The sequence below is a fragment of the Amphiprion ocellaris genome, chromosome 24, assembly GCF_022539595.1.
Source record: "Amphiprion ocellaris isolate individual 3 ecotype Okinawa chromosome 24, ASM2253959v1, whole genome shotgun sequence".
Classification (NCBI taxonomy): domain Eukaryota; kingdom Metazoa; phylum Chordata; class Actinopteri; family Pomacentridae; genus Amphiprion; species Amphiprion ocellaris.
Window position 1 is genome coordinate 1,250,146 of NC_072789.1, and position 19,480 is coordinate 1,269,625.

Genomic DNA, 19,480 nt, shown 5'->3' on the forward strand with positions numbered 1-19,480 from the left:
AGCAAAAACGTCAACTAGGATACAAAAAGTCCTGCAATTAATATATTGACACTCTTACTGTAAGTTGCACGCTGTACAACTCTGATCGGATGACAGAACGTGCAAAGACAAGCAGCTCAAGTTTAGCCCGGCTTCAGAAACAGAGAATGAGTCACAACACAGCACAGCATACAAATAGTTTTGTTATCTTTTTGTGTTTGTCCCCGATCAGGGTGATGTGGATAAGACAGTGGATTCAACACATCATGCTGCTGTTCTTCCCATGTGCTCGTTTCATCTCTCGTTGTGTCAAAACGTAAACAAATGTTTACTATGCACACATCACAACTTCAGTATCGGACTTGCCTGACACTTAAGAATCAGCTGTTAACCTCATGTTGATGACTATGGGTAGACTTATTGTGTTATTTTTATTTTAGCAATCAGAGGAAATGGCTTGAAATGCGATTGTGATATTTGGCGTATTGTTTTGTTTACTGCCCTCTTGGTTCTGTGTCAGGCTCAGGATAACATGGATCACTCCCAGTGTGTGGCGCCTGTTAGTGCAAGGATTCAATGTCACAATCCCATTGTGCCTGTAAAGGAAAATGCACTTTTTATTGACTCGCTGTGTCGGATTTGAGACGGCGAGCGGGGAGATAATCTAAGGTCATGGGACAAGTCCTGGGCAATTCATGGAATACAACAAAGTGTTGCATGGCAGCATTAACAGGAATAATCTGTCTGAAGCTTTGAGAACCATGCGGTGTCACTGAAAAAAAAGATTATCGGGGAGATCATGGCGGGTGACGGAAAGCTCTGTGGACTATGTTGAGCTGTGAATGGTGCCGTGAATATTTTTATTTTAATGTGACAAATGAGGACCTGGCAGAAATTTGCGATGGAATTAACACAAGTTCAACCAATCTCCATTAATTCTGCGCAATCTTTTGTCCAATCACTGCAATTTTTCCACAATTTTGGCCCGCCTCCGGTGAGTTCCACCAATCATAGCAGTCCCCAGCGCAAACATAACACATATTCGTCACCAAATTCACTTCTTGTTTTTGGTTTGAAGATGCAGACATGTCAGATTCTAATGTCTCTCATTTACCAACAAAAATTACTGCTCAAGACTGTGAAAAACAATTCCCTGATGTTCTTCAAAAGCGGAGCTAAACTGTTTTGCAGTTATGTTAGCACATGAATAAAAGTGTGAATTTTCATGGAACACATGAAATTGTCTGGTGATCCCAAACTTTTGAACGGTAGTGTAGGTCAACTTTAACCAGTAATACCAACTTTAGCCAATATAGAGCAACTTTAAGAAATACAGTCAATAAAAATGACTATTCTAGCTGGAAATGACTGATTTTTAATGGAATATCTACACTGAGGAAAATTGAGCCCATAGTAAGGTTTACTGATATCACGAGAAGCGACACTGACAGAGCAGCAGTACATGCAAGCAATGCCAGTATTCTAGGCTCATTGATGATTAGAAAACCCTTGTGCAGTTATGTTAGCACATGAATAAAAGTGTCAGTTTACATGGAAAACATGGAATTGCCTGGGTGACCCCAAACTTTTGACTGGTAATGTAGATAGGTATAGATGGGTAGACACTAATAGCCCATCATATCATGTATTTTTTAAACATTGTCATTATCAGCAGGCTACTGTTACACATGTCACAATGGTTTTTTCTATTCATTATCTGGTTAGTTCTCGGAAATATTTCATAGGTATCAAATTATTATTACATTTTTTCCAGTTATGGTTGAGAAATCATCGTTTCCATTTGCGCACAACTACAAAAACAACATGCATTTACAATATATACATGTGCATTTTTGTCCAAAACTGATGAGTAACTAGTGAGTAGCTGAATACTAACAACACAAATGAAAATGCGTACTTACTGCATCTAAAACTTGATCAAACATTAAACATCAATGAAAACTGTCCGAGCAGGATGTGATATAATGAATGAAGAAAAAAGCTGACGAAGGAGGGGACGGGAAAAAAACTGAATGGCTGTTCATTCACAGATGGGCTTGTTGCATATCTAATCTGTGAATGAGAGAAAGGCAGGGATCATGGTCTCAAATCACATTCTGACAAATATGAGTGGAAGAGGGGGGAGGGTTAAATCAACATATTTATCAGTAAATCCTGTGACTGCAGTCATGTGAGACTCTGCTGCTCCAGGAACGTTAAACATCTCTGCATCTATTCCTCAGCTGACTGAATGGTATCTCCCGTGCACGAGGCTGCTGCTGAGGTGTTGGAGCTGGAGCAGGTTGGGGGAGGGGGCTATCAGACTGTTTACTGTCTGTTTGCAGTAATACCATCACATAATGGCAGCGTGTGTGGGCTTAATCCATAGATACAACATCAGCGTGACCTACATTTATTTACTGGCACGGTGAAACTGTGGCTGTGTAATAGATTTCATTACTACATGTTGGAGTTAAACTGATACATGTGGCTGATATTGACCTTTATAAAATATCTTGCATCAGATTGGTGCATCTACGGCAATTTGTAGATGCATTTTTTAAATCTTCTTTGCTCATTTTGATCAGCTTCAACTACAAGTCTGAAGTATTAATATGATCCCCCCCAAACTTATGCACACATTTGAAGGATGTCTGGATTGTTTTCTGTAGATTTGAACATCTACATGTGCAGCACTGCAGTTCATCTGACTTGTCAGGCTGACCTTCAAGAAGAAAATGGTGTCAAGGTCTGACTGTAAAGAATGATCGAAACGGAAAGGAAGGAAAAGGGGAGGACTGCCAAAGGAATGGGTTATTGATCCAGATGACCCTGATACACATTAGGGTTTCATGAATTTCAACACAAATACACGAAGATGGAAAATATCTAATTATTTATCTGCCTCATGACACACTATTTTCTAATTGATTCCAACGCAGGCTCTTTTCAATCTACAGAAATAATCTACATGAACGTCTTTCAAAACAAGCCTAATTGTTTTTGCAGGTTATTAGACGTGTGCCGTTTTGTGTTTTGATTATGTTTCAGTGTAGAATGAAACATCTAATTACCTATCGGACTGCCAATGAATCGATATCCAATGATGCATGAAGAGTCATCAGCACCATTTTGCTCCCGACTGAAAACTCTCAACAACTTTTGTATGGATTGTGAGGAGACATGCTGGGATGAATTTGAGCACTGCAATGGCTCTTTCAATGGTTGCCAGGACAACACCATGCTGGACTGCACAGACTTTTTTTTTTTTTTTACAGAGAGATTGGAAAATGATGGTGAGACAGAAAGGAAGAAATTCATCTGAATGGTTTAAAATTATGTGTGGTTATGTTAAAATCAAACTTTACATTTAAGAGCCCAGGGTGGCTTCTTCCCATCCTGCTGCCTTCTCTTCCCCAGGTAAACAACAAACACATGCCCTGCCATCCACATGATGCAGCTGAAAATGTTTTTCATCAGACCAGAACGATGCAGTGTGTTCTGACACCTTTCCATCCCAGCCGGCGTTAAGGTTTCCAGCTCGGTCAAACCACAACCAGCCAAAAACAGCTCATATCACCTCGCTGTTCAGGTCACTCCTCTGGCTTCCAGTTGCTGCCCTCATAAAATTCAAAACTCTGACATACTGCATTCAAAACTACAATGAAAACAGCTCCCTCCTACCTGAAGTCTCCCATTCAAGTCGATACTACCTGAGGCTAACTACGCTCGGCCAACAAAAGGCTCCTGATCCAACCACCACAACAGGGCTGGTTGATAGCTAGACTCTTCTCCTCTATGGTTCTGGTGATGGAACCAGTTACCAAACGCTGTTCGAGTCTCTTTAAGTTTTTAACCCTTGTGTCATCCTGCGGGTCAAAATTGACCCCTTTTAAAGTTTGAAAATGTGGAAAAAATTATATTTTCACAGTGAAACTTCTGATGTCCACATTTTCAACATTTTTGGGAAATCTTTGAACATTTTTTGGTGGGGAAAAAAGAAATGTTAATAATGTTTCTTAAGAACATTGACAAAAAAATCTACCAAAATCCAGTGAATTTCGCTGGATTTTGGTTGATTTTTTTTGTGAATGTTCTTAAAGAAAATATTAGAAGTTTTATTGATATATATAGAATCACTTGAGATATTTTTAGGATTTTTTTGGAAGATTTTTACAAATTTTTTGAAAAATAAAATATATTTGGCAAGAAAATAAGAATTTTCTTACCAAATTTGGGGGATTTTATAAATAAAAATTTTCAGGGAAATTTTTAAGGAATTATTGGAATTTTCTTCCTGACAGTTTTGCAAATTTTCAAAAATTTGGGGAATTTTTTTGCTGAATTTTTAGATTTCTTCAGACAAGGAAACAATATTTTTGGGTGCCCATAAATGAAGACAACAGGAGGGTTAAGGAAAGACTAAAAACGCAGCTGTTCATTGAACACCTTTGCACTTGACAGTCTGCAAAAAAAAAAACAAAACAAAAAAAAAACAACCCTGTAGGAGCCAATGAGCGCTACATTATGAGTAGGAACCAATCTTTGTCCGGGGAGGTGTTCCTTTTGACCACTGAAGAAGCTGCTCATGATGAATTGTTTGAGATCAAGAATGTTGGACTGCAATTGCTTTGGAGCAATAAATGCACAGATTATTGAAACACAAGCTATTGTCTCGGGCTCTCTTCCTCAGATGCGGTAAAGTTCGTCGGTGCGTGAGATATTTATGTCCTGGTGAAGCATCTCAGAGACTTCAAGCATTGGCTTAGCCTCTACACCCCCCTAAAAACAAAAAAAATCCTGTTACATCTACTGCCTGTAGACACCACTGTCCTATTGTCACACTTGAACTTGTTTTATGGCTCTTATCCAGGTTGTTTCCTCCTGACTAGATCCTTGCCTGTGTTGTATCTACTCTCAGATGTACGTCGCTTTGGATAGAAGTGTCTGCTATACAAAATTATAGAACTGTAGCTCTTCTATTGATCATGACAAACCAGCTTCTGTTCCCCACCCACATCACGGACGCTGTCGTTGGTTCACCAGTTGACCTCTTTTGGTTGGTTCTAACCACTCAAACACCCCACAATACCTGGTATTTAGAGAAGCTCTAACCCAGATGTCTATCCGTCACAATTTACCAGAATATTTCCTGTTTCTAACACATCACCTTGAAGAACTGACTGTTCACTTGCTGCCAACTATATCCCACCACTGTGACAGGTGCCACTGCAACAAGATAATCAACGTTCACCACTTTACCTGTCAGGGGTTTTCATGTTGTAGTGTTTTGTAGCTGATCGCTGCAACAACCAAAGTGAATAACTAACAAATTTGCTTTTCTTGGAAATCAGTAATTGCGGAGCCTCTCACGATCGCATGCGGCCCAGGGAAGCAATTGAAGAGACACAATATAAATGAGATCCGCTGTGAGGCATGAACATGGGGAAAATCGAAGCCTCGGCTCCAACACTAATCTATCCACGTCACTTTAGATTGAGAGTGGGGCGACTTGCTCATTACGCTGCTTTCTCTGGCTCATGAGGACTGATGAGAGCGAGCTGGACGGCCGTCTTCAGAGCTGCGTGAAGCTTTCTGAGTACTGTCTTGGACCTGGACGTATGCTGAACACTAGAACAGGCTTCATTTTGAGGGCGGCTGATTGACACATGCCGAGCACACCCTGCTGCAGAGAGACAGACAAAGGGTGTTGGATGCCGAACCGGGGCCATCCATAATTGAAGCGGCTCTCAAGCTCCTGGACTGAATTCAAGAGGGCGTTCCTGCAATTGAAGAAGCCATCTGATATTCAGCTGCACCTGATTTCTCTCTCTCTCTGACACCTTCATTTACTCTCTCCTGCCTGCTCGCTCACGTCATCCCTCACACTAACACCACAGTTGAGGACGAGCGCTCCTTTCTTGGTCCCCACACCCCCTCCGTCTCATTTATGGGCCTAATTTGGTCTTTGTGTTGCCCCCTCTTCCTCTCCACCAACTGCATCTGCTCTTCTTTCTTTCATTCTCTCAGCATTTCCCTCCCATTGGCTCGTTCTGTCTCTCCTCATGCATATGTCTTTTGCAGAGACAAGCTGTCCACTGCATGCTTTCAAACACAGTCGAACCTGAGAACGGTGAAGAGACTGCGGGCGGAACAGAATAAGAGCTTATCTTGTTTGAACAGCAGCGGATGTGCAAGAATTGGTTTTTACAGAGTATGGTTTCCAGTCACACCGTCGAGCTCAGGCCGCTTCAGGCAAATAACCGGAGCCACACGGTGGTCGGTCATCGTGTCCAGCTGGCTCTGAGGCTACAATGACTGGTTGCTTTCTGTTTCACACAACATGGTGCATTTAAAAAACAGCTTCTTCCCAGTGGCGATCGATGCTTTAAACACTGGCATGAAATCTCAGCCATCCTGAACATGCAAATACAACTGCAACTACGAGGGATTGTGCAAAATCTGTTGAATGGAGATGCCTATTTGGGTGTGGCTGAAAATGTGTGTTTTTAGTATATATTTTATATTATGTGACTTATTTATTGCACTTAAATTCATTGCACTGGTTGCAGCAACAATAAAGATATTGAATTGTATCAGCAGCATATACATTGCGAGACCAACGTCCATCTAACACTTTATGTCTGAATTTTCTGGGATGAGAAGACGACATACCAACACACCGATGCATTTAAATAATTCCAAAATAAGCTGATCATTTCACTGCCATCACCCAAATGAACACTGATAGAAAATTAACCCATAAGGGTGACTTTTGATAGTCAAGTCCATTTAAAATCTTGTTTCAATTTATAGCCCCATTCACAATCTAAAAGTAGGCAGATATATGGGTCAATATATAATTGTTGGACTTTCTGTATTATAGTTGACATTTTTGCTGTTTTCAGGCCTAAAATCAACATGGCTGCCTATAACCAAACACCACATGGCATTTTTACAGAAAGATTCTTCTAAATATTACATATACAACTAAGTAAAATTGAAAGATATTTATAAAGACATTGTAGTAAACCTTTTGACATGTGATAAATCCACACTTGACTCACACGCTATTTTATATTAAATAACTCAGAAAGCCTTGGAGTCTTGCCAGTCCGATACATAAAATGACAAAAACGAGACACAAAATGACAAAAACGAGACACGGAATGACAAAATCAAGACAAAAATAACAAAAATGAGACAGAAAATGACAAAACCGAGACAGAAAATGACAAAAACGACATACAAAACGACAAAAACAGGACACAAAATGACAAAAATGAGACATAAATGAAAGAAAAATGGGACAAGATGACAAAACCAAGACACAAAGTGACAAAACAAGACACAAAATGACAAAAATGAGACATGAAACGACAAAACCAATACATGAAACAACAACAGCAATACACAACACGACAAAAAAGAGATAGAAAACAAGAGAACTGAGACACAAAATGACAAAACTGAAACACGACACGAAACACACTTCCTTGAGAGGTGTTTTTGTAATGGGGAACTTAGCTGAAAGTGATTTCTGGGACACAGATACAATTTGTTATTTTCCGTATAAAATTTGAGATATTGCCAGAAAAGAAACATCTGTCATGATTATCTCAACTTTATAAATAGAACACAATCAAAACTATTTTTGAAAAAGCTCCTTTTATTATTGTTTATCTAATTAGAAGGTGGTTGTTATTAAATTTGGATGGTTATTTTGTTGACATTTTAGGGATATCCAGTCATTTTTTATTAATAAATGATTGTTTCCATAATAAATAATAATGGAATTTGTAAAGACATGATCATAATGAACATAAAAAACATTAGTTTTTCATTTATAAAAAAAATGTATGCAAGATATATCCCATGGACTTCAAAAATCCCTCAATTCTACTATATTGACCCACATACAAACACGTTAACTAAATGACTCAGTTGTTAACAAGGCCGGTGTGTGATACGATGAAGTGCCTTAACTCAGATTCCAAAGCGTGAATACAATCACCCAGACCGTCTGTGACACAACACAGAAGGAACAACAAATCCTTTGTTTAAATAAATCTACCCTCCATTTGGTTACTTAGAACTCGTGTTTTTGATAACTTGAGAAGGACGAGAGCTCGGCCTCAGTCTACCACAACAATATTCTATGTCAGATTCTGAAACCTCCAACAAAACACCACAGATTCCGGCTTCAAGCATGCAGAAAAATCAACATTTATTTAGTTGATATTTGCTGAATGATAAAGTAGAATGACTACCATTTCCACCGATGAGGAGCAGTGAAAGGAAACTGTGGCCGAACATGTGGTGAAAGCCCTCCGCCTACTCAGCACATTTGGCTCTCTGGTTTATGTATGATGCTGAGTGAAATCAAGTGTTTTTATGAATAAGAGATCTCCTCATTTTCTACCAAGCAAACTACTTAAAAAGATTTCAAAAGCAGATCCAACTAAATGCGGCAGAAGCCCAGCCATATGAATCAGCTTTTTAGTAACAGATGATCCGAGCTATTTTTCAAGCAAAAGTGGAAATATTATTGCAAGTATCAGCCTCTCAAACATGAGGATGTTTTCTTTTTCTTCTATTATAGTACAAGGGTTAATAGTTAACTGAAAAAACAGCTACGATTATTGTCATTAAACAGCTTAAGGTGTATTTATTATAAACTCTATAAGACAGGGGTGTCAGTCTCATTATTATTCCAAAACATTACAAATAACCTGAAATTTCTTAAGAAAAATAAGTTCAATTTCAAAAACATTATGCCTCAGTTTTTTTGTGCATTACAACTTCCAAATCACAGAGTGTCTACAAAGGAACAAAACATTTAGTCATCGGATCTGGAAATGAATGATGCAGTATTTTATTTTATGATCAAAAGGACAAAGGCCAGCAAAAATGACAAAAAACAACAAAAACAAGCCAAAATATTACAAAAACGAGACACAAAGCGACAAAACAACGGACAAACAACACAAGAGAGACAAAAAAAAGACACAAACGAGACAAAAAACTATGAAGAACACGAAACACAAAATGACAAAAAACACAAGCAAGACAAAAAGGAAACACAAACCGACAAAAACGAGAAACAAAAGTCAGACAAAAAATAAGACAAAATATTACAAAAACGAGACACAAAGCAACAAAAATGGACAAATGACACAAACAAGACAAAAAAACCCACAAAACAACAAAAACAAGACAAAAAAACTATGAATAAAGTGAAACACAAAATGACAAAAATAAAACAAAAACACAAGCGAGACAAAAAGGAAACACAAACCGACAAAGCTGGGAAACAAAACTACAGGGACAAATAAAAGTCTGACAAAAAAACAAGATAAAAAACACCAAGAACAAGACAAAATATGACAAAAACAAGGCACAAAATGACAAAAGAACAATGAACAATCTAGTATTTTACTTTATGATCAAAACAACTTGTCATGGTCTTGAAATTATTTTAGATTTATAGTTTTACAAATTTACAATCTACAGTTAATATCTTCTCTGTAATTTTTACACTTTACAAAGTCGACCCTCTGGAGGGCCACTTTCAGCCCGCGGGCCGCATGTTTGACACCCCTGCTATATGACAAAGCGAGTCATAAACCTAAAGCCGGGTTTGCTGAGATGTTTCTAATGAATACATGATTTAGAATTAAATGCCAGTGTAATGAATATGATAAATGCTTCTATTTATTTCCGTTGGTATGATGACTTTTAACAAAATATTAACACCAAACGTTCATTAAAATCTGAATTTCCTCCGTTTTTATGTGACACTTTAAAGGCGAGGAAGAAAAAATGTAATCTCGGTGAGCATCAGTGAGGCTCAACCAACTTTAATCTATTTATAGAATGACATTTTCAGTCTCATTTGCTATTTGCAAGTGAGAGCTTTTAGCATGTGCTGAGCCTATGGATGTCGTCTTCAAGGACCCTGAGATTCTTTCAGTACGGAAAGCAAAGCTGTATTTGAATCTCTTAGCGGAGAAGCACTGAGAGCAAGTGTAACTGAGTAAATATGCATCGCTGGAGTTGGTAAAGCTCATATTTACTGACTTAATGTTCAGCTCCAGCGATTTATTTAATCATTCATTAGGAAATAAAAGCCCACAGACAGTAGTATCAGCTGTAGTGACTTTCTGCAGGTAAAAACAAGTAGTTCTTAAAAATAAGGAATGCTGCTTCTTGGTAAGGGACTGTTTAAACACTTGCATTTGTTTTAGATGAGTATTCAGTTCGGTCTTTTATTGTCTAATTATACTGTGAAGCATTAGCATTTAAATAAGCCATGTGACTATATTTTACAAAACTTTGCCAGAAGGAAATGAATCCTGAATCCATAATCCTGGAAACATTCCAGCATTGACTGCAGAATCATTTTTTAGCTCCCGTTCCTTCTGCTTTCCATCGCGGTTTGAACAAATGATGCCCCTTATGACAGTTTATTTTTAAAAATGATGACATGTCCACCACTAATCTGCTGTTTCTGGATATTTTAGGTATTTGAAATTGATTTGGTGTTTGGAAAAGACATTTAGAAAAGCAGAAATGAGGAATCCTTGCATGGAACTGACAGGGAAAGGAGAGCTACATTTCTACACCGCAGCAGCCATAATTTTATCGACTTGGCACAACCGCGTTCATCTTGTGATCTTTGCAAAATTGCAATTAATTAAATGATGGTTTTCTGGGATTGGATTTCCGCTGAGTGATTAGCTACACCCAAGTATCACATCTAAATCAGCCAGTGTGAGTGATCTATCCGTCACTGTGGGTCTAAAACATGCATCACATATTACCACAACACACTAACAGCACGCACACACACACACACACACCAGTCTGCATGTCTTACACACACTACATTATGCATACTGACTACTGCAGTGTCAGGCAGCACACGCTTGGTTTTTTCCACTGGTTAAGAAGGGAAACACCTAAAGTGCATAAATATGTGGAGAGACTCTGTTGAGAACATTAATCGGATTTCTAAAAAAAAAAGCATCACTCACATTAAATACAATATAATCTTAAGCTATGCAAATGAAATAAGGGACAAAATCAGAATGAGGCTAAACCTTCTTCATCCTCCTGAGATCCAGCCCGTTCATTAGGTCCTCTGTTTTTGATCTGTATCTTTTGAGTTATTGGAGCTCCAATGTAGAAAAATGTGTAAGACTCAAAATGACACCGAAGTCCAATTGGGGAATATCTTCAATGAAGTCTGAGAGATTGTTCTCGGAGCAAGAGTTGCAAACAACTCAGCACCTGAGCTGTCACTCCTTTGTGACTTCAATGACAAAGAGAGGCCAAAGAGAGATATGTAGTGGAAGGCACAAATCATAAAGCATTAAGAATGTGCCAGAGATTGTGCTGACGAGCAGAATCTCCCTCTCGGACTGTAAAGGACAGTGGGCGACGCGTTTATGCTGACCCTGGCTCACAGGATTAGAAAGAAGGAGATTGCTTCATAGAAACCCACTGCAAGGAGAGCAATCAGCTTCCCGCAATGACATTTCCACTGGAATTCCAATATAACAGACAATAGAGGTATAGAGTGAGAGCTGCATGTGTGTGTACTGTATAAGTGTTGGGACCAAACAAGTTACAAACTGCTCTCATGAGTGCTGCTTTTCTACTGCAATAAAAATGTTTCATCTTCTGGTATTTTTGGCTTTCATTCCTGGATAGCTTTCATTACATATACTAGAAGTATCTAATATAATAGAAACATACCAGGCTTTAAAATATCCCTAAACTATAATGATAGCAAGCTACGGAAATACAAAATCATGACAAAGAGTAAACAGCCACGCTTGCATATTATTTACAAAGATCATAAGAGCAGTGTGCTGAGCTGAAACAGGTGAATGACCTTCCCTGGAGAAGCTCCGGGTCAGGTGAGAGAAAAACACTGAGGTAATTAGGGGCACGGGATACAGAATGGTAACGAGGCCTTTTCCCCTGCTGCAGGGTCCGACAGTCAGAAGACCTCCAGCTCTTTTTATCCGGGTTCCCAGTGGAGTGGCGGTGGAGGGAGGGCATTTGGCCGTGATTGATTCCCCTCACCAATGCACCGGTTTTGAAGATCAATGCAACATGAAGGTATTTGTGTCCTCATTAATGCTGGTTGCTCGGCAGATCAATGGAGACTGAACCTCCAGCTTGTCTAGGCTGACCATACGTTGGCCTACAGGGGGGCGTCACACTCAAAAGTACTGAAATACTTGAAACTTACTTTGCTAAAAGTTGAGTATAAAAACACTCCATAATGAGTGAATGTCCTCCATTCAAAACTTATTACCTGCAAAGAATGTACTATAAAATAAAAGTACTGAGCATCAAGTACTCAGGCTCCTGTGCCCAGATTTCTATCTGGTAGCATGTCTTATAGCCTTCAAAGAGCATCTTTGTTTGGTTAATTAGTTCAACAAACATTCCCACGAGGTTTCTACATGTTATGTTGTTGCTACACAATACTGACCACTCATGGGAGCGCTCACTAATGGTTCCTGCAAGTTGATTTTTAAAGACACATCCACGAAACATCTGCTCCTCCAAGTGTTCTTGTAACCATGCATGTTACGATGGGTTTATCCTGAATGCTGCAGGAGCTACGTGTTTTACTAAACCTGAAACTTGTAGATGCATTAGGAATTTAATTGAAATATAATTACAAGATTAAATCACTTTTTTATTTAAACTGTGAGAAAAATTCTCATGTACAACATTTTTCTTTAACCCTGTTAAACCCACTGTTGCAAAAATACATCGGTTTTATTTTTTTATTATCGATTCCTATTCTTTGTGTGTATATATATAGTATTATATATATAATATAGTATATTATATATATATATATATATATATATACACATAATTTTTTTGTTATTTGTTTGCAAATTTTATCCTGTATTTTATAAATTTATATATGTTTTTCTATGTATGTGTATATATGTATGAATATAGACTTTATTTTTTTATTTTTGGCTAATTCTTTCTATATTTTAGGAAGTTTGTTATTTTTTTCTATATTATATACACACTCACACACACACACACACACACATATATATATACATATAACCCATTTAAAAAAAAAAAAAAAATAATATATATATATATATATACATATATATATATATATATATATATATATATATATATATATATATATATATTATATATATATATATATATATATATATATATATATATATAGCTAGTTAGTTTATTTATTGATTTTGCAAATTTTTTTCTATATTTGGATCTTACAGTGTTAAGTTTAGCAAAGAAAAGTTGCACAAAAATGCAATTCTGCACTTGACTAAATGTATCTGTTGCACTGGAAAGCACAGGGAAATGACAGCATGTGTGATACTGCCGCGGCTTTGAGGAGAGTCAAAGTTCAGTAACAACAATATAAAACGAGGCTATAGGTTGCATACTGACAGTCTCAGGGGGCACAGACTAAAGCACGCCCCTCCACTTTAAAAAATAAGCCGACATCTCCATTCTACCTATTCCCTCAAGCATTGTTCCACATCTTTATCTCACTCAGCCACCTCTGACCCCACACATCTACATCTCCCAGGATACCAGCATCTGTAGCTGTTCTGGAAGCTGTTTTTGACCTGATCTGCATCACTTCTCTCCCTCTGGGTTTTCTTACACTTGTCTGACTATAAAACACACACACTCCTGCATACACACAAGTCATCAATCTGTGAATACTGCATCATCGTTCCTGATCCAGAGCTTCCATCACATGTCAAAATGAATCCTGCTGACTGGCTCCTGTTTTACTAACCATGAGAAAATCCATGCATTTTTAAACAGATATAAACTGTACCCCTGCTGCTGCACTGGTGGGTCACCAGAAGCAAAATGTGCCGACTAAATCATGGGTGCTTGGAGGGATATTTATTAGCTTTGAGTCAAAGATGCAGTTTCTCTGGCTTGTTACAGAAGATTTGATTCTGTACAAGCTTTTATGATATGGTTTGATCTGGTTGCGGTTCCATAGTAGGGGCCGATAACAATATTGATTCTTAGCAATTGAGAGGACAGATAACCAATACTTAAAAGTGACCCACTACAGTTCAAATCATCAAATGAATGATAAATACAGTTCAGACATTGTTAATGTGGTAAATGACTGTTCTAGCTGGAAATGTTTAATGGAATATCTCCATAGGGGTACAGAGGAACATTTCCAGCAACCATCACTCTTGTGTTCTAATGCTACATTGTGTTAGATAATGGTGTAGAAAGGCTCATTGATGATTAGAAAACTCTTGTGCAATTAATTTTACTGTATTTTTACTATATTTTACTATAATTTTACTGTATTTTTCCTATATTTTTATTATATTTTACTACATTTTTACTGTATTTTTATTGTATTTCTCCAATATTTTTACTGGATTTTTACTACATTTTTACTGACCCCAAACTTTTGAACTTTAGTGTACATTTACAACAAAAAGCAAAAATTATGGTGTCTAAATTTAGAAAAACACAAACTATTGTTATTACAAAATTTTGCTGAAATGCCTCCTCAGGTGTCATCAAGTCATCTTTTCAACATTTATCCTTCAGTGTTGACAGGTTCTTATTGGTGACATGCAACCAATCAGACATTGCTCAAGATCAGAGTGACTACAGATTCAGATCATAGTCAAAATACTCTATTTTATCAGATAATCAGAAAAAGCTGAATATGCGATGCAATAATTGGCAAATACATTGTTGATGGCGATTCAGATTATTAGCGATGATACGTTGATGTAAAGCATATATATTCATCTTTCCCAACTGCTAAAAGAACAATAACGAATACTATAAATAACACCAGACAAACCCATGTGTGATCAGTACATCATTTTACAGTCCTTACACGAGGAAGCTTGATTGTCTGAATACATATGTGATCGTTAGAGGTCACAACATGAACTTTCCCTGAACCAGCGTGGTCGATGTGACGGCTTTAAGCTTCCACTTCGGAGCTCGCTTGGTAACTCATGAAAACAAAACCAGCTGTCATGTAAGTCACGGTCTGAGTTAAGGACTTGTAAGCAACACGCCGGTAGATTATCTAAGGTGGGGATAAGCAAACAGACCCCGTCAGTCACAGACAAACTGTCCACGAGTGCTGAGTGTGTTACAGTGCAGATGAGAATAGAGGCAGAGAAACCACATGGCTCTCAATCTTTACTTTGGTCTTCAGGGAAGTGAGCTACATCCTTCCCAGAGTGCCCTATCCAGCGCAGGCTAATGAACATCTTTTCCAGCCACACAGAGCCTGCATCATTTCAAAACTGGACTTCACAGCGAAGAAAACCTCCACAGCTGCTCTTCCCCCCCTCAGGGTTTTAAATGGGTGCACTTGCTGCTGCAAAATGCTCCAGATAGAGCTGAGTCAGAACTAAAAATTACCTGCCGCGTACCTGCAGTGGTAGACAGTAAAGCTCTCCTCTCACTCGCTTCTCCTGTATCTATGAATCCTGCTCCAGAGCAGGGGTGTCAAAATCATTTTAGCTCAGGGGTCACAAAACGAGACAAACGACACGAAACAAAAAAAAAAAATTGGCAAAAAGGTTACAAAGCAGAAAAAAATTGACAAAAGCAAGAAACAAAATGACAAAAATATGACAAAAAACACAACTGAGACCAAAAAAAAATAAAATGACATAGACGATACACAAAACAACGAATAAAGCGAAACACAAAATCACAAAAATAACACAAAAAACACAAGCGAGACAAGGAAACACAAAATGACAAAAACCAGAAACAAAACGATAAAAACATGAGACAAATGACAAGTCAGACAAAAAAACAACAAAAACAAGACAAAATATTATAAAAAGGAGACACAAAACAACAAAACGACAATGAACAATATAGTGTTTTACTTTATGATCAAAACAACTTGTCATGGTCTAGAAATTATTTTATAGTTTTACTAATTTACAATCTGCAGTAAATGTATTTTCTTCTTCTTTACAAAGTCAGGCCGGATTGGACCCTCTGGAGGGCCGGTTTTGGCCCGCGGGCCGCATGTTTGACACCCCTGCTCCAGAAACCCACAATGTAACTTTTTTTTGCTTTAAATCAAGAGAGTAAAAGCATCAACCAGCGTATTTCAAAGGCAGACTACTTCCTGACAGGTGTTTTGCCACCACCTGCAGCCCACAGCACTCACCGTCCTTACGATGGTAGGTGATCTCCACCTTCCTCTCCTCGGAGCCCAGCAGCGCCTGGGCCACCTGGGCCACGGCGTGCCGGGTGGTGAACTGGCCGTGCAGGAAGTCGCAAGTGCATGGCTTCTGCATGACGTCCGGCCTGGAGAAGCCCGTCATCTCGCAGAAGCCGTCGTTACAGTAGATGATAGCACAGTTCTGCACCCGGGCATTGGCTATGATGAATTTCTTATCTGTGACGGGGGGAGAGAAGAGAGAATTTAATTAATTAACTGTGACGACAAATACCTAAATATGGGGGATATGTGTGTAAAATGTTGTATTTTAACAAATAAAGGTGGGTGTAATGGGTTTACATGGGATAATCCTCCATTACATCCCCAAATGTAGGTGCTAAGCTGATCCAAGGGAAAAAAAAAGAAACTTCCGAAGCAGTCTGGTTCAATACATCATTTGTTATGAAAGCCTATCTATTATTGGGCTAGCGTTCCATTAGACAATTCATTTAAAATAGGAGATTTTTTTAGGATTCTTGAAGTGGAGGATATGATTATTCTAGCTGGAAATTTTTAATGGAATATCTACATAGGGGGAAAGAGGAACATTTCCAGCAACCATCACTCAGAAAACCCTTGTGCAATTAGCTTTACTGTACTTATACTATATTTTTTTACTGTATTTTTTCAATTTTTTTCTATATTTTTACTGTATTTTTACTATATTTTACTGTATTTTTTCTATTTTTTCTATATTTTTACTGTATTTTTACTATATTTCTACTGTATTTTTACTATATATTACTATGTTTTTACTATATTTTTTCTATACTTTTTCTATATTTGTACTATATTTGTATTGTATTTTTCCTATATTTTTAATGCATTTTTACTATATATATTACTATTTTTTTATATTTTTACTATATTTTTACTGTATTTTTCACGGTTTTAGTGGATTTTTTTCTATGCTTTTACTGTATTTTATTATATTTTTTTCTATATTCATACCGTATTTTTATTTTATTTTTACTGCATTTTTACTGTATTTTTCTATATTTTTACTATATTTTTCTAGATTTTTTAAGTATTTTTACTGTATTTATACTGTATTTTTGTTATATTTTTATTGTATTTTTTCTATTTTTACTGTATATTTACTGTGTTTTTACTGTATTTTTACTATATTTTTCTATATTTATACTGTATTTTTCTATATTTTTACTATATTTTCAGTTTTTACTGTATTTTTTCTATATTCTTTCTATATTTTTACATTTTTACTGTATTTTCATGATATTTTTACTGTATTTTTACTGTATTTTCTAAACTATATTTTCTCCTATATTTTTTAAAATCAATTAAATTCTTTAATCCTCACATTAACCTTTTTTCAACGACATTTTTATAACAACTGGAGCAGGAGAGCTGGCTGCCCTGAACTACACAACAACTGACATATAGTTTATTTTAAAACAACAGAATTGCAGCAGAGCTGCATGAGAAGCATAATAAGAAGGCCTTCCTAAAGAACTAAATAATTGCTCTGAGGATGCAGCAGGACAGACAAAAGGTACTCACTCTGTCCTTCGAATTTCCGAATAATTACTCCCAGAAATGTGTTTTGTGGCGCAACATGACCCCTCCGGACCGGCATGGTTCCCCTCCAGGAATAGTGACAATAAAAAGCTGTCCAAGTCGGAGCGAGCCGGTGCCCCTGAGCGCCTTCAAGTTGTAGCGGGTGTGAGCCGAAGCCAGAGGGGCTCCCCGTTTTCTTTGTCACCACTCAGTCATCTTCGCAGGGGTAAAAAAATCTGCCCCCCACCCCTCCTCTCCTCCTGCTTTGTTGTTCTTCCACCGAGCCCACCGGGTCTCCCTCACTTCATCTCCCCGGCTGCTGAGCGCATCTGAGGCTTCTTCCCTGCGCTCCTCGCCGATGTGAAGCTGCAAAGAACGGAAGAGTCGGCGAGCCGCGGGTCTGCCAACATCTCACCGGCGCTCCTCGAAAGCTCCGTGCGCGCTACGGCTGCCGGCGCGTGAGTGAGTGAGTGAGTGAGTGAGTGAGTGAGTGAGTGAGTGAGTGAGTGAGTGAGTGAGTGAGTGGACGGTTCGCGCGTGTGCCTGTGCGCGTTTGGAGTCTATTGTTGGTCGTGGAGGAAGACGGATGTTCAGAGGGGCCAATGAGGAGGACGCCGCGGAGGGAAAACCCACATGGATGCGCAGACTGAGCGGCGGACGGAGATAGTGGAGGCTGCTAACGGAGTACTGTAACGGAGTACTATAACGGAGTACTGTAACGCGTTACAGTCACGTCAGCACGAGCAGCTTGTAGCTTAGGTTAGCATATTTATTAACAACTGCACCGTTATCTACGTCACAGCAGGTAAATAAAGGCACGCTTACATGAGCTTGACTTGTGGGGGGGGGGGGGGGGGGGGCTGGAATTACTCCCGTTACTGTATTTTTTTCCGTATCAACACATTTATTTACCACGCAGCCTTTAAGCTATAGTAAATTAATTTTGCGCATCTGTCACTTTTTCGTGAGCGCAACAACTTTACCTGAGAAAAAAGCTGGAAATACTGCCTTTACTTTATTTTTTTTTTCTTTATCAACACATTTATTTAGGACACAGCTTTTAAGTTATAATTGATTAGTTTGCCTACCTGTCACCTTTTTTGTCAACAACAGCACTAGAGCTGACGTCATCTGGTCAGGTGTGTCTTCCCTCGAGCTTCTGCTTTACTTTTTTTACCCAAACGTGGAGGCAGGTAACGGAGTACTGCAACGCGTTACAGCTAGGTTAGCATATGTAGCAACACACTATCTCGACCCGCACCGTTATCTATGTCACAGTAGGTGAAATAAAGGTGCGCTTACACGAGCTTAACTTTACAAAGCTGGAATTACTACCGTTACTTTAGTTTTTATCACCAATTTACGACGCAGTTTTTAAGCTACAACTGATTAATTTGCCGCACCTGTCACTTTTCCGTCAACATCATCTCGGCCAGGTGTATCTCCGTCAGGCGTGTTTGTAAATATCTTCCCTCCAGCTACCGCTTCACTTTTCCACCCAGACGTGCCGGGGGTTCCGCTGTCGCTGTCCGTGGTGCTTCTCTGACTCGGACACTCCGACTTCTGCTCCCGCTGGTCCAAAAACTAAAATAAAGAGTATTTTTTCATGAAACGAGATAAAAAACATTGTATATATGCTCACATTCTGCTCCATATTTGCTCTTTTGCGTATATTTCGGTTGTATAAACTGTTAGTCT

The 19,480-nt window shown here is 38.4% G+C and overlaps 1 protein-coding gene across 8 annotated transcripts in view; it reads right to left on the minus strand.

The window, feature by feature from the left end:
- The window catches only part of kcnh7 (potassium channel, voltage gated eag related subfamily H, member 7), a 103,950-nt gene that overhangs the window by 72,890 nt on the left and 11,580 nt on the right, over window positions 1-19,480 (minus strand). For 3 of the 8 annotated variants that reach the window (XR_008600838.1, XR_008600837.1, XM_055008503.1), the window contains exons 1-2: window positions 17,786-18,612; window positions 16,211-16,441 (exon numbers count right to left, since the gene is read on the minus strand). Coding sequence is in view for 6 of the 8 variants with exons in the window: in XM_055008503.1 (XP_054864478.1) it covers window positions 16,211-16,441; window positions 17,786-17,861 (307 nt within the window). In the remaining 2 variants the exon portion in view is untranslated. Of the gene's footprint in view, window positions 1-16,210; window positions 16,442-17,785; window positions 18,615-19,185; window positions 19,367-19,480 lie in introns of those variants that run through there. The other 5 variants (XM_055008501.1, XM_055008500.1, XM_055008499.1 and 2 more) reach the window with 3 other exon arrangements.